The sequence below is a fragment of the Hoplias malabaricus genome, chromosome 4 (genome assembly GCF_029633855.1).
Source record: "Hoplias malabaricus isolate fHopMal1 chromosome 4, fHopMal1.hap1, whole genome shotgun sequence".
Taxonomy (NCBI): domain Eukaryota; kingdom Metazoa; phylum Chordata; class Actinopteri; order Characiformes; family Erythrinidae; genus Hoplias; species Hoplias malabaricus.
The window spans coordinates 2,636,085-2,653,251 of NC_089803.1; the positions used below are offsets into that span (position 1 = coordinate 2,636,085).

Here is a 17,167-nt window from a genome sequence, read left to right on the forward strand (position 1 = left end):
TCATCGGCACAGTACGGATCAATTTGATCCATTTAAGGGTTCTCCCACTTATACAGATGTCATTGGAGTTCCAAGGAGGGTGCCAAATCAATACAAACTGGCAGATCAAATAGCAGCAGGGTTTGAAAACATCCCCATTTTTCCAGTCACTCCTAATAAAAATGTAGACCACATAAATGATGTTCATTATAATCTACTTAGACTGACTAATATCACCCGGGATGCAGTGGAAGGTTTAAGAGATCAATTGGGTTCAACATCATGTATGTGCTATGTTTGGGGAAATGTGTTGTACCTTTATCCCCAATAACACCGCTCCCGATGGGTCTGTTTCCAGAGCCCTGGAAGGTCTCCGTACACTGTCACAACAAATGTCTGAGCACTCTGGGATTGACAGTCCTCTGGAATCATGGATGGTCAACATGTTTGGGAAATGGAAGGATTTAATTATGTCTGTTTTGATGTCTGCTGCTGTATTTACGGGAATTGCTGTGACCTGTGGTTGTCGTTGTATACCATGTATTGGAGCCCTGGCTGTGCGCCTCATCTCCACCATGAGAAAAAGGATGTGCAGGATCGTGCCATCATGATGCCACTCATTGCCTTTCCGGAGGATGAGATGGACGTGTTGACGGGCAACAGGGTAGACAAGGTCTATGGGTGATCTCTTTACAGAGATCAAAGGGGGGAATGTTGGGATTATATGGTTATATTGAATAAGTAGATTGCTTTGCTGCCCAAGAATATATATATCTTGCTTGCCTGCTTAGGAAAGGTCAATTTTTATATTAAAAGGACATGAACTCAGTCACAGGATAACAGGGCATAAATCCAGTCACAAGGTAAAAACAGGAAACTCCCGAAGGCCACCCTTTAACCATAGAGATTATGTCCAAGTGGGTGGCAACAATGCAAAACAGGAACAACGTCCTGAGTAGAAAATATGCTGACATCATGAACTAAAATATTGAAAATTACAGCTTATCAATAGAGGAAGTCGAGGGAGGATATATGTGTGTATAACTGCCGCCTGGCAGATCTTACTCGCACTGAGCTGTGAAGTGCCATCTTCAGAGATCTGTTTATTAAAGGTTTGAAGAGTGCACCTACTGTCTCCAATCTTTCTTCCACGCATCAAAAAGAATACGCTGCGACAAAACCCACGCAGACACAGGGAGAACACACCACACTCCTCACAGTCACCCGGAGGAAACCCACGCAGACACAGGGAGAACACACCACACTCCTCACAGACAGTCACCCAGAGGAAACCCACACAGACACAGGGAGAACACACCACACTCCTCACAGACAGTCACCCGGAGGAAACCCACGCAGACACAGGGAGAACACACCACACTTCTCACAGTCACCCGGAGCGGGAATCGAACCCAGAACCTCCAAGTCCCTGGAGCTGTGTGACTGCAACACTTGTTGAATAAAAATTTGGTGGTGAAAAATGTTTTTTGTGCTGAAACAGACCCGGATTTTTGACCCGGGACACTAAAGTAAGGGGCAGGAAGTGAACACGACAGGAGGATTAAAAAGTACATTTTAGAAAGATTAATGTGTCATGATATTAGCAGATAACTTGAGCAACATCTGCAGATTAAATATATATTTTTAAAAAAAGATCAACATCCTATAGGGGGTGTGATGGAATTTATTGAAATGATTCCGAATCAATAAAGGTTTTTTGTTCATTTAATTTCATTGCTAATTTAATTAGCAATGAACATGAACATGTATTCTTGTGTAACTGGAACTGTTTTGTTCATGAACTCACTGTGTAGGCAGCAGGCTTATGTGTGTGCATGTTTCAGATAACAGTATACTGACACATTCTGTTCATCAATTCCCTTCAGATAACCAAACCCGGCTGAAACTGGTCTGAGTGGGGGACTGAGAACAGAATACATTGGAATGTGATTGATAAGGCAAGAGAGCAAATAAGGTTGTAACTTGGCTTGTAGCCATATAAGGTAAAGGAATGATAGCTGTTGTAACAAAGGTGGAGATATAGGTATAAAGGCTTTTGAGAAGCTGTTCCAAAGTGAGAAAAGAAGGTTCCATAAGTTGCATTCTCATACTCCAGTAAAATGTGTTTTGATCGAGAATTTTTTTTTAATTCTGTCACAATATTCCACCACAGGGGCAAACCAAACCATGAACAGAGCAGTCAGAAGTCAAGCCAAAAATACAAACTAAGAAGCAAACAGATCCAAATGGCAAATCCAAAGAGAGAAAAACAGAAAGAGGCAAAAAGATCAATACACAAGCATGCAGAAAACAATAGAAAAACACTGTACACACAGATAAGACAATAATCTGCAACAATCTTATCCAACGCTGTATTTAAATACTCTGTCTTATGAGCATAATGGAGAAACAGGGGTGATTAATATTCAGGTGATTAGGAACAGTGGAATGATCTCTGATAAGTGGAGGTGGTGATGTGAGTGAGTGCTGAGAATTCTGTGAGTTGGAGTTCTCAAGTAAAGCATGCTGATTTCCCTCAGCGGGAGGCGTTAAGTATCCTCTGGTCCTGTAGCCTGTACCATCCTTCAGGTTCATTCCAGTCCAGAGTGTCATCAGATGATCATAGGATAGGAATCTTTAGAGCAAGATACACATAATTATAATGTTTGTACTCAGGACACTGTAATATCTCCTGAGTGACTCCACTATAGACATAGATACAATTTGGAAATAGACCAAATCATTATAACCTCCTCAGAGTTGGTTGGTTGTCTCCTCAACTCCAACAAAGTCTGACTGCGACAACATTAGAGTTTCTCAACTCCACACTGTACCCATGTACATATTTGTGAGAAAAATAGTAAAGAAGAGTAGTTGTTGTATCTGGCACTGTGAGAGTTGTTACAGTGAAAAAACCCTGTCTTATTTTGTGTAACCTTTAGACAAAGTTCAAAGTCTTTTCGAAAACAGTGGAAGCTCAATACAGAATTATATTGTCTCTATTTGGAGCACAGTGAAACACAACAATGGCAGTGTGAATGAGAGGGTAAATAGGACCTGTAATAAATAATTCTGAGGTCACATCTTGAAAATAAAAATAAAAGTTCCACACAGTTCAAGCAGATGTCTCCTAACTCCCAAGCACTACACAATTCAGATTTAAGGACATTTTTACATTGAATTTGACCAAGTGAAGTAATTAAATCACAATCTCTGAAGGTAATCCCTCACTCTGTGCTAACCTTTCTGGTTCTGGGCGAACGCAATTATGTTTCTGGGCAGAACTCAGATGATTAAAACTCTTCTCACACTGTGAACAATAATAAGGTTTTTCTCCTGTGTGAATGCGTTGGTGTGTTTGAAGATTACACCACTGATTAAAACTCTTCCCACACTCTGAACAATGATACGGCTTCTCTCCAGCGTGAACGCGCTGGTGTTTTTGGAGTTCACTTCGTTGATTAAAACTCTTCCCACACTCTGAACAGTGATACGGTTTCTCTCCTGTGTGAATGCGTTGGTGTATTTGGAGATTACACAATTGATTAAAACTCTTCCCACACTCTGAACAATGATACGGTTTCTCGCCGGTGTGAATGCGCTGGTGTCCTTTGAGGCTACCCTGTTTAGTAAAACTCTTCCCACACTCTGAACAGTGATACGGTTTCTCTCCTGTGTGAATGCGCTGGTGTATTTTGAGACGACCCTGTTCAGGAAAACTCTTCCCACACTCTGAACATTGATACGGTTTCTCTCCTGTGTGAATGCGCTGGTGTGTTTGGAGACCATTCTGTTGAGTAAAACTCTTTCCACACTCTGAACAATGATACGGTTTCTCTCCTGTGTGAATGCGCTGGTGTTTTTGGAGACAACTCTGTTGAGTAAAACTCTTCCCACACTCTGAACAATGATACGGTTTTTCTCCTGTGTGAATGCGCTGGTGTTTTTGGAGACTACATTGTTGAGTAAAACTCTTCCCACACTCTGAACAGTGATACGGTTTCTCTCCTGTGTGAATGCGCTGGTGTTTTAGGAGATGACCCTGGTCAGTAAAACTCTTCCCACACTCTGAACAGTGATACGGTTTCTCTCCTGTGTGAATGCGCTGATGTCTTAGGAGATTACACTTGTGAGTAAAACTGTTCCCACACTCTGAACAGTGATATGGTTTCTCTCCTGTGTGAATGTACTGGTGCTTTTGGAGACTACCCAGTTGAGCAAAACTCTTCCCACACTCTGAACATTCATACGGTTTCTCTCCTGTGTGAAGGCGCTGGTGTGTTTTGAGATTACCCTGTTGAGTAAAACTCTTCCCACAGTCCAAACAATGATACGGTTTCTCTCCTGTGTGAATGCGCTGGTGTCTTCGTTGACTACCCTGTTCAGTAAAACTTAACCCACACTCTACACATTCATAAGTTTTCAGTTTATGTTTACTTTCCTGAGATTTTCTGTCAGATGTGAGAATGTGGGGAGTATCCAAGGATGTTTCATGAGAACTGGAGCTTCTGTCCTCCATATCCTCACATTTAACCTCTCCTGATCTCAGCATTGTTATATTCCACTTGGAAATGTTTCTTGATGCACCTGTGGAAAAACTCTGGAAATTTCTTGGACAACAGAAGCCTGAGAAAATATTCAAAGTGGTGTTCTTCTGTCCTGGAAGACAAAGAAACAAAGATAAATTAGTTTAATTCTCTTTCCCCTGGCTCTCTACTAGTGAACAATATTCTCCTGAATTTGTAGTCAGTTCCACCTTAAGTACTGCTACTGAAACAGCAAAAGTAAGTCAGTGTTGCGAACCTATGGTACAGGAATAGAGAAATGGCCACCAGCTGAGGGTGGATTTCCCATTTTGACATGGTTCTTCCCAAGGCAGCACCCAATATGTGCTAATACACATAATTCTGTGCAGATCCTTTATGCAAACACCTCGTGTTGGACTGTATAAAGTTTTTTTTAAATAAATAAACAATACTCTGAAATTTCAACCACTCTTTTTTCTGAATCAGTCTGCTCTCTAAAAGGCTGGATCCACAGTGAGACAGAAACAGAGCTGGTGTTTATAAAAAAAATAAGTGTGTAAAGGTCTCACTTTTATGTTTATGTTCAGTAAAACACAGTTTGGAAATATCTTAAAATCTTTTAAAAATCATACACAAGATATAAAATATTCTATGCCAAACCATTAGAGCTTCACATAGGGCCCAACCTACACTCTTCCTACCGACAGCCACTTTATTTCGATTGTTCCAATCCTACAGCTACATCCTAATGTTGCTGTGGCCCTTTATGATCTGATAAGCAACCAGCTACCCTTAACATCTTCGGTTACTCATTGAGCCCATCACATGAGTACCCAAACCACCCACTGCATCACTAGCCCTTCACAGGGGTCATCAGGTAGGCACATTCCCTTGTCAGTGTTTCGCTGATTTAAGCCCACAGCACCTCCAGAACGCTCAACAGTAAAATATGGCATCCCAGACTTACCCCCTCCAAGCTAGCTTTACAATCTCTCGTTACAATTAAGTATAAACAACTGTAAATCCACATTGGTCTCCCTGGTGACTAAGGACCATTAATGCATGCTCCTTGCCACCAGTTCCATGTGATCCTTATGTGCTACATCACGAACCACCACAACTCCTGTACAGTGCATTTCCCCAACTAGTCTGTGTTCTTCTTATCCACAACCACTTTCAGCTGTTTCTGATGACTCTTTACCACTGTCCTTAATTTCCAGTCCCTGATGCTGAACTGCACAAGTAGGGATATGGCAGACTTGGCTACAAATTCCCTAACCACATTAACTACACTGAGGCCAGATGTGGTAGATATATAATAATAATAATAATAAAGTTAATTATTTTAAATAATAAACTATTGCCAAAAAGAAACTAGATATAACTAACGACATATATATCTTTCTGCCTCTGATATGTATGTGTAATAGTGAAAATGTGCAGGGCAATTATTTAAAAAAAAAAAAATTATTTGGCACCAAGGTAGGGAAGAGAAAGTAACCAATAACCCTGCACTGATATATTTTTAAATGTTTACTGTAATAGGTTTTACTAAGAGTGTAGTTAAAATTAAGTGAGCATTTATTTTACTTAGGATAACAATCAAGAGGAGAAAAATAATCATTGATGAAGTGATGGAGGATGACCTTGCTTTGGCAACAACACAGACATGAACATGGCCATTGAATATCTTTTGTTTTTAATGTTTTTGGCATTCATATTTAATGTGGATGTCTAAATAAATCAGCTGTTTATTTAATGTGGATTTTTTAAGGTGGGGGTCAAAATATATTGACAGGTTCAAATTATCAAAACATATTTTAAGGTTTTAAGGTATTTCAAGTGGTCATTTATTTAAGGGGAATATCTAAATAAAATGGCTATATTTTTAAAGGTGAAGGTCAAAATATATTGACAGTCATTTTAAGGTGGTGGTATTTTTAACATAGTATTGATTAAATGTTCTACAAATTTAACTTCATAGCTATTAAGCAGTATATAAAAGTTAACATATTAACATTGTAAAGGCAATGTTAGCAATATTTCACAAGCCAAACCATCACAAGTAAGTTCACAAACCTTCTCCTTCTATTTCTTATTCTAAAAGTTCTTTCAGTGCACTCATAAGTATAATAGCTCATTTAAAAAAATGTAATGCTTGAATTTTTCAGTATGATTGTAATTATTATTACAAACCGGATTCCAAAAATGTTGGGACACTAAACAAATTGTGAATAAAAACTGAATGCAATGATGTGGAGATGGAAAATGTCAATATTTTATTCGTAATAGAACATAGATGACAGATCAAAAGTTTAATCTGAGTAAATGTAACATTTTAAAGAAAAAATATGTTGATTCAAAATTTCAGCGTTAACAAATCCCAAAAAAGTTGGGACAAGTAGCAATAAGTGGCTGGAAAAAGGAAATTGAGCATATAATGAACAGCTGGAAGACCAATTAAGACTAATTAGGTCAATTGACAAAATGATTGGGTATAAAAAGAGCTTCTTAGAGGGTCCGTGTCTCTCTGAAGCCAAGATGGTAAGAGGATCACCAATTCCACCATTGTTGCGCAGAAAGATAGTGCAGCAATACCAGAATGGTGTTACCGAGCGTAAAATAGACAGCGTTAAAAGACTTTTAAGTTATCATCATCAACCGTGCATAACATCAAAAGATTCAGAGAGTCTGGAACAATTGCTGTGCGTAAGGGTCAAGGCCGTAAAACTCTACTGGATGCTTGTGATCTCCAGACCCTTAAACGTCACTGCACCTCAAACAAGAATTCCACTGTCAAGGAAATAACAGAACGGGCTCAGGAATACTCCCAGAAAGCATTGTCAGTCAATACAATCCACTGTGCCATCTGCCGTTGCCAGCTGAAACTCTACAGTGCAAAGAGGAAGCCATTTCTAAGCAAGCTCCACAAGCTCAGACGTTTGAACTGGGCCAGGGGTCTTTTAAAATGGAGTGTGGCAAAATGGAAGACTGTTCTGTGGTCAGATGGGTAAGGATTTGAAGTTCTTTATGGAACACTGGGACGTCATGTCATCCGGACCAGAGAGGACAAGAATAACCCAAGTTGTTATCAACACTCAGCACAATCAACACGTTTAGAAGCCTGCATCACTGATGGGGTTGCATGAGTGCTTGTGGCATGGGCAGCTTGCATGTCTGGAAAGGCACCATTAATGCAGAGAACTATGTTAAGGTTCTAGAACGACATATTTTCCCATCTAGACGTCATCTCTTTCAGAGAAGACCCTGCATTTTTCAACAAGATAATGCCAGACCACATTCTGCAGCAATCACATCATGGCTACGCAGGAGAAGGATCCGGGTACTGAAATGGCCAGCCTGCAATCCAGATCTTTCACCTATAGAGAACATTTGGCGCATCACAAAGAGGAAGGTGCAACAAAGAAGGCCCAAGACAATTGAACAGTTGGAGGCCTGTATTAGACATGAATGGGAGATCATTCCTATTTCTAAACTTGAGAAACTGGTCTTCTCTGTCCCCAGATGTCTGAGTGTTGTAAGAAGAAGGGGGGATGTCACACAGTGGTAAAAAATGGCCTTGTCCCAACTTTTTTGGGATTTGTTGACGCCATGAAATTTTGAATCAACATATTTTTCCCTTAAAATGTTACATTTACTCAAATTAAACTTTTGATCTGTCATCTATGTTCTATTACGAATACAATGTTGACATTTTCCATCTCCACATCATTGCATTCAGTTTTTATTCACAATTTGTTTGGTGTCCCAACTTTTTTGGAATCCGGTTTGTAGTAGTAGATGTGGTAGCATTAGTACTAATAGTAGTTAAAAGTAAGAAGAACAGCAATATTGTCAATTGACACAGTTGTAGTATTAGTAGTCGAATGAATTTATTCATTAGTCATTAATTAATTACTAATTAGTTATTAATGAATGTTTAAGCCTGTATAAACCCACAACTTTATTCAAATATTAATATGTAATTTCCCAAGATTAACAACAGCTCTGTGAGTTCTTGGACCTGGATTTACATTTGACCTCTATGAGCAAATTCATCACAAACACAGAGCACTTGTATTGTATAGTATAATAACGTTGTTTATTTAGATCACAGCTTTCACAATATGGGACTAATTATCAAAGCTTCAGACCGGCTAATCGGTGAAGCAACCCCTTTTATGACCTTCAATAATGTGCAATGGAAGAAAATTACTTTATAGTGTGTGTTAACTGAGACTATTAAGAGATTAATTATAACTGGTAACTAAAAGAAGTGTGTAGTCATTAATGTTATCTTGGACCTGGCATTCACCCTAAAAGCATGCATGAGAGCCTACTGGACCACCGTAGGATGAGCTTTTCACAGCGGTTTGCTCCAGATGAAGTTTTGTCTGAGGTGGGGGTTCTGGCGTTGCTGACCTTCAGTTGCATAGTGAGGGAAAAAGAGTGTTATCTCTGGGAAGCAGTGAGAAGTGATCCTGACAAGCAATGATCTCTGTTGGACACCTCAAGCTTTTTCGGGTCCGCCAACCGTTCTCGATCTGGGCTGGCTGGTCTTTTGGCGCTCTGGATGGTAGGCTATGTCTCAATTAAGTGATTGTTCCTGCATGAATTCCGGCATCCAAGACTATACTTCTGTTCTACAAACAAATCTCAGACGTGCTCACTTGTTTGGTCAAACCAAGTTTACAAGCCGTGGATCAGTTCTAGCATGGGAGCTATTGTAGAGCAACAAAGAATGAATAAACAAAAGAAACAAAACAAATGATAATTTAAAATATTATCTTTCTGCAGGGATATATATATTATCTTCCGCTGGGAGGATTGCTGTTGTAGACCTGAGTCGATTCTCCTTGTCGAAGCTTTATTCCATTCTCCTCTAAACTTCGACTGTGAACTGTCTTTTTTTAAGGTTTCTGTAAACCCTGCCCTTAAAAGGAAGAGTCTGGGCTCTGAATGGACCCTGAGCTTTCAGCAGAGCCCCCGTGATTGGTTCAACGGTGTGTCAGTCACAGTTTAGTCCTAAGGCTCTGCCTTCTGGATTTGGCAAGAATGGGGACAAAGATCTTGTCACAAATTATTCATTCCTCATTTTCCGATTTGTGGATAAAACATACGATTAGTCTGAAATATAGTCTCTCAGTGTGTTGTTCCAGAGTGTTTTACATAGCATATTCAAAACAGTTTTAGTACAAATACAGAATAATACATGAAATAGAGTCATGTTATGAAAAGAGTTAGGATCCTCATCATACTGTTTTCAACCGAGCGTTGCTCGTGCAAGTAAAACATTCATCTTTACAGATCCGGGTTAGTTTATATCCAGGGTTTCAGGAACGTACGATTTCAGGTATGAGTTTAAGTGTCATGTGGACTCTCAGCGTCTGGTTGTGGTGTCCATTCCGTGATGATCAGAGAAATTACCAGGGTGGGCCATTTATATGAATACACCTTAATAAAATGAGAATGATTGGTGATATTAACTTCCTATTTGTGGCACATTAGTACATGGGAGGGGGCGGCCCACCCTGTAAATTCATTTCCTTTAGTGTTGGAAAGTATAGAACATGGTTTGGGTCATTCAGAGGAGACAGGTGTGGCTTGGTATGACTTTTGCATTTCAAATGGTGAGTGTGTCAGTTTAGCAGACTTCAATGTGTCAAGTTTATCTCTCTTGAGTTTCAAGGTGTGAGGAGAACAGTTCATTGTCCATGAATATAGACGGGTTCCATTCAAGGTGTTGTGGAGGAAATCCCATCCTCCTTTCGAAAGTCAGATGGTGACTCGACCAAATGGTCTCGTTTGGGATCCTGTAATAAACACGAGGTCCTTGGTGGAGACATCGATCAATTTGAGAGAAATTAAAAGTTTTAATAAAATTCCAGGCCTGAATCCACTTCACAGTATATTACTAAAAGTTAAATATGGCTGTGGAAAGCCTGGCAAAAATCTGCTACAGATAAGGGCCAGCAGTATAAACATTGTTCTATGGCTTTTTTCTAGGCATTGTTCTAATGATTATTTTGATAATCGATTAATCTGTCGATTATTTTTTCGATTAATCGATTATTAATCGGATAAAAAGGAAGACAAGCAAAATTTGGTTTCCTGTCTGTTACTAGCATATTCAGGATACCATCAGTGAGAACAGCTGCTTGCTGTAGTGTGCAGATCTTCTTCAAAACATAGTCAGCAATGCTGGGCTGTTTTTATCTGAGGTGAGAGAGAAAGTGTAGATATGAACATACTCCTTTTTTAAGTTAATAACTACAGATCTAAAATGCAGAAAAAATGCAGGCAAATTGAAATTACATAAATGGATATTGGGTGATGCCATGTGCTGAGAATAAAAGGGAAATTCATCTAACACATATGATCAGATATTGTTAAGATATTTAAGATTTTAGAGAACTAATGTTGTAATTTTATAAGGAACACACAACCTACCATTATTAAAAATTAGTGTTTACATGAAGAATTAACCCAACCGTTACATTAATTTTATATTTATCAATATTTAACACAACGTATGTAATGTAATATACACCAATAATGTAATATACACTTGGCTCAAACACTAACACACAAAGCCAGTCAGAAAAGACCTTGAAAAAGGCTTTAAATATATTATTTTAAAAAATATATTATTTTAAATTCTGAATGTAACTGTCGCCACATTTAAGGTGAAACGGAAAACTCGCTAAATACAACAGTGATATAAATTTACTAAAAATGAGACATCTTGTTTAACTACTCTAGCAGGCTCTAGAGACATTGAGTGAGAGAAAAACTAACATTGCTAACATTAGCTTAAACCTACTGCTTGTTTTGGAACTGCTGGTCGAGCTGACACATTTAAGGTGGAAGAGAAAACTCTTCCACCTTAGTAAAACATCTGTTTTACTAAGAAAAACAGATGTTGTTTAACTACTCTAGCAGGCTCTAGTAACATTTTAGTGAGAGAAAAAGTAGAATTAACTTACTATACTGAATCTCTTTCACACATAGCTCCAACAAGCTTCATTTTCAGATGCTCATGCAGTGATGTTGTGCTGCTGTGCCATGCGAGATCAGCTGTGCACATTTTGCACCTAACGCTGTTCCTTGAAGGCGTTAATGTAAAGTGTTCCCATACTTTTGATGACTTGGGTTGTACGTTTTTTTCTCTGCTTGTGCTAACATTATCCTCTGTTCGTCACGTGTAGCAACTGTACCTATGTGTATAATAACTTAGACCCAACTAATCGATTATTAAATTAGTTGCCAACTATTTTAACAATCGATCTTAATCGATTAGTTGTTGCAGCCCTGCATTGTTCCGGCTAGCAACTGGGTAAGTGCTGGCAGACATGGCTGGGATCTGGGCAACTGTAAATGAGCAGGCATTAAAAAGTAATTTTGAATTGGGCAGGTTTTTTGCCAGCTGGGCCAGATTTGGGCCATATTCAGCCCTATAAAGAGTGTTCCGGCTAGCAGTTGGGTAACTGCTGGCTCCCAGCAAACACACAACATGGTCACAACATTGTCTACTTTCTTACAATGTTGCTGCAATGTTGTCAAAAGGTAGAACTGATTGCGTTGTCTGAACAATGTTCTCACAAGTCATTATTACATATGTTGCTGTATGGTAAAATAATGACCTATTGGCCATTTAGAATAAATCCACAGAGTTCCATACTGACATATTTTTTTTATTATTATTACTATTATTTCAGATATAAGTTGACTTGGATTGAAAAAAAAATGTATTTGTTCGCTTTTACATATTGGATTAAGTATAAAGCGTAATTAACAAACACTGCTTTTGGGTGTGGGGTGGCGCATTTTTGTATTTGTTAGGACCAGATGTCCTCACAAGGATAAGTTTCTCACATTTTATTGTACTGTCATGACACTATATTGCTCCTCAACTTTTTTACAAAGGGGTACATTTGTGTGAAGAAGGGGGGAAAAAAAAAAAAAAAAAAAAAAAACAAAAACGGAAGCAGGTCTATTTATGGTTACTGAAATTAAGCTTGGGTAGTGTTATTTAGCTACAGTAATCATTATTTCTATGGAGTATAGCTATACCAACATAGGTTGATGAGTGTATATATATGTGTGTGTGTGTGTGTGTAGGGATGAATAAAATTTAGATGTGGCATATAGAAATGCTGGGTGGCCTTGCTCTTGCACGTCAGGGAGTTGGCAGCACGAGCCGCTGATTGTTGAGGTTCGAAGCTTTTTTTTAAATGTATTGTTCAGCAGAGCTGTCTATCTATACACTGACCCTCAAAAACTCCAAGTACGAAAATAACTTCTTTCAAAAACATTCAACCTTGAATACAATTAAATCAATGTATTTAATGAAAACCTTGGTTATTAAATTTGAGTTATAGTTAACCCTTAGTTGCTCTTTCAGTAACATGCTAGATAAGAGTTAGCTAGCCAATTAAGTTACCTCAGAATTTAAATGTCGCCCATATCCCCTTGTGATTAATAATAATTAAAAAAATAACAAATACTGGCAGACAACCACAGAGTAATGTAGCCAAGTTAGAGCATGAAGTTTAGATTGTTAGGGTAATTGATCTTATGCCATTATCTAATGCTAACATTAGCAACTTGTTTAAAAAACTTGTTCTGTTCCTCTTTAAATGCTACACCTGTTATTTTCTGGTGAAACAAACCAAAAATTAACTGTTTCACCATCTAATCTGATGTAAATCTGAGTAAGATGCTTGGTGATATGAATGAACATCTAGTCTGGCAATGAGAGACAATTTTGTTTTCAGAATGAACATAACCTTACCTTAATGTGTTTCCATATTTTAGTCATGTTAAGGAAGCAGCTTTTTAACTGAATCTGTATTATGTTGTGGTTTAGACTTGTATTTGGATTTGTACTCTTTATAGCGCTACATTCATGCACACACAGCTGTACATGGGCCAGAATCAAACCACCATTCACTTTGAAACTGGGCCAGATCCAGCATGTCGGATGTGGGCAGACAAAGAGTTCCTTCATGTTGAATACGGCCCAGAAGTGGGTTGAAGGTCTTTGCTAGATTGGGCATTTATCTTCAGTAAAACACGGTATAAACGGGGTGTAAATATCTTAAACACGTTTATCTTCAGTAAAACACGGTATAAACGGGGTGTAAATATCTTAAACACGTTTATCTTCAGTAAAACACGGTATAAACGGGGTGTAAATATCTTAAACACGTTTATATTCAGTAAAACACGGTATAAACGGGGTGTAAATATCTTAAACACATCTTTATCTTCAGTAAAACACGGTATAAACGGGGTGTAAATATCTTAAACGCGTTTATCTTCAGTAAAACACGGTATAAACGGGGTGTAAATATCTTAAACACGTTTATCTTCAGTAAAACACGGTATAAACGGGGTGTAAACATCTTAAACTCGTTTATCTTCAGTAAAACACGGTATAAACGAGGTGTAAATATCTTAAACGCGTTTATCTTCAGTAAAACACGGTATAAACGGGGTGTAAATATATTAAACACGTTTATATTCAGTAAAACACGGTATAAACGGGGTGTAAATATCTTAAACGCGTTTATCTTCAGTAAAACACGGTATAAACGGGGTGTAAATATCTTAAACGCGTTTATCTTCAGTAAAACACGGTATAAACGGGGTGTAAACATCTTAAACGCGTTTATCTTCAGTAAAACACGGTATAAACGGGGTGTAAATATCTTAAACTCGTTTATATTCAGTAAAACACGGTATAAACGGGGTGTAAACATCTTAAACTCGTTTATCTTCAGTAAAACACGGTATAAACGAGGTGTAAATATCTTAAACGCGTTTATCTTCAGTAAAACACGGTATAAACGGGGTGTAAACATCTTAAACGCGTTTATCTTCAGTAAAACACTGTATAAACGGGGTGTAAACATCTTAAACTCGTTTATATTCAGTAAAACACGGTATAAACGGGGTGTAAACATCTTAAACTCGTTTATCTTCAGTAAAACACGGTATAAACGAGGTGTAAATATCTTAAACGCGTTTATCTTCAGTAAAACACGGTATAAACGGGGTGTAAATATATTAAACACGTTTATATTCAGTAAAACACGGTATAAACGGGGTGTAAATATCTTAAACGCGTTTATCTTCAGTAAAACACGGTATAAACGGGGTGTAAATATCTTAAACGCGTTTATCTTCAGTAAAACACGGTATAAACGGGGTGTAAACATCTTAAACGCGTTTATCTTCAGTAAAACACGGTATAAACGGGGTGTAAATATCTTAAACGCGTTTATCTTCAGTAAAACACGGTATAAACGAGGTGTAAATATCTTAAACTCGTTTATCTTCAGTAAAACCCGGTATAAACGGGGTGTAAATATCTTAAACTCGTTTATATTCAGTAAAACACGGTATAAACGGGGTGTAAATATCTTAAACGCGTTTATCTTCAGTAAAACACGGTATAAACGGGGTGTAAATATCTTAAACTCGTTTATCTTCAGTAAAACCCGGTATAAACGGGGTGTAAATATCTTAAACTCGTTTATATTCAGTAAAACACGGTATAAACGGGGTGTAAACATCTTAAACGCGTTTATCTTCAGTAAAACACTGTATAAACGGGGTGTAAACATCTTAAACTCGTTTATATTCAGTAAAACACGGTATAAACGGGGTGTAAACATCTTAAACTCGTTTATCTTCAGTAAAACACGGTATAAACGGGGTGTAAATATCTTAAACTCGTTTATATTCAGTAAAACACGGTATAAACGGGGTGTAAATATCTTAAACACGTTTATCTTCAGTAAAACACGGTATAAACGAGGTGTAAATATCTTAAACACGTTTATCTTCAGTAAAACACGGTATAAACGGGGTGTAAACATCTTAAACGCGTTTATCTTCAGTAAAACACTGTATAAACGGGGTGTAAACATCTTAAACTCGTTTATATTCAGTAAAACACGGTATAAACGGGGTGTAAACATCTTAAACTCGTTTATCTTCAGTAAAACACGGTATAAACGAGGTGTAAATATCTTAAACGCGTTTATCTTCAGTAAAACACGGTATAAACGGGGTGTAAATATATTAAACACGTTTATATTCAGTAAAACACGGTATAAACGGGGTGTAAATATCTTAAACGCGTTTATCTTCAGTAAAACACGGTATAAACGGGGTGTAAATATCTTAAACGCGTTTATCTTCAGTAAAACACGGTATAAACGGGGTGTAAACATCTTAAACGCGTTTATCTTCAGTAAAACACGGTATAAACGGGGTGTAAATATCTTAAACTCGTTTATATTCAGTAAAACACGGTATAAACGGGGTGTAAATATCTTAAACGCGTTTATCTTCAGTAAAACACGGTATAAACGAGGTGTAAATATCTTAAACACGTTTATCTTCAGTAAAACACGGTATAAACGAGGTGTAAATATCTTAAACGCGTTTATATTCAGTAAAACAAGGTATAAACGGGGTGTAAATATCTTAAACACGTTTATCTTCAGTAAAACACGGTATAAACGGGGTGTAAATATCTTAAACGCGTTTATCTTCAGTAAAACACGGTATAAACGAGGTGTAAATATCTTAAACGCGTTTATATTCAGTAAAACACGGTATAAACGGGGTGTAAATATCTTAAACACGTTTATCTTCAGTAAAACACGGTATAAACGGGGTGTAAATATCTTAAACGCGTTTATCTTCAGTAAAACACGGTATAAACGAGGTGTAAATATCTTAAACGCGTTTATATTCAGTAAAACACGGTATAAACGGGGTGTAAATATCTTAAACACGTTTATCTTCAGTAAAACACGGTATAAACGAGGTGTGAATATATTAAACACATATTTACCTTCAGTAAAAACAGGTTTTGATTTCTCTCCGACACACAGCTCTCCTCCTGTTCTCCCTCTCACACACACTCCGCTCCACAACACCCGCCCCCTCTCACACGATTGGCTGGAAAATCTGAACAGCTGCTCTCCTATTGGACAGTCCCCATATAGACCAATTATATATCTCTGCAGCTCGAAGGCCAGCAAGTGGGAGGGGCGAGCAAGGGGCAGCACGTTTGCAGAAACAATTGAGCGATATATCCCAGCAAGGTAGATCTGGCTGACTGTGACTCGGCGTGAATGCGGCATCCTGCATCTGGCCCAGTTCCGGCTGCACGTTGGCACTGTCGGCTGGCGAGGCGATTGCCGTTCACTACACTGATCAGAGCATTTTATTAAATACTGCGTATTAATCGTATGTGGCCCATGTCTAAAAATAAAAGACAATACTGGTAACTGTCTGGAAAAAAGATGTAATAAATGTTAAATAAATAGAATCACTATTTTAACTTGTTAAATGCCCTACAGTTATAGGTAAGGTCTGTAATATTTTAGAATATTGATGTAATGACTGGGACACGAACGACGTGTGATGATTATGATAAATAGGGTTAAAGGCTAAGCAGCAGCTCTATGAAAGTGTCAAACAAATAAACACAGTGGAGTTTGAGTCCTAACTTGTGTTTATTGAGAGTCAGAAAACATGTTATTTCTTACTAATTCAAGGAATAAGGTTTAAAAGACCGTTGGTTCTATTGATGACCTTCAGCATGATAATGCACCGGTTTTTAGCTGTTGATTATCTAT

At 38.0% G+C, this 17,167-nt stretch overlaps 1 protein-coding gene across 1 annotated transcript; it reads right to left on the reverse strand.

Moving 5' to 3' along the window:
- Positions 1 to 1,792: 1,792 nt before the first annotated feature.
- Positions 1,793 to 16,449, reverse strand: LOC136694240 (zinc finger protein 135-like). The gene is made up of 2 exons (XM_066667635.1): positions 16,378 to 16,449; positions 1,793 to 4,638 (listed from the first exon to the last, which is right to left on the reverse strand). The coding sequence occupies exon 2, from the start codon at positions 4,529 to 4,531 to the stop codon at positions 3,179 to 3,181; it is 1,353 nt and encodes a 450-aa protein (XP_066523732.1). The 5' UTR covers positions 4,532 to 4,638; positions 16,378 to 16,449; the 3' UTR covers positions 1,793 to 3,178.
- Positions 16,450 to 17,167: the final 718 nt, after the last annotated feature.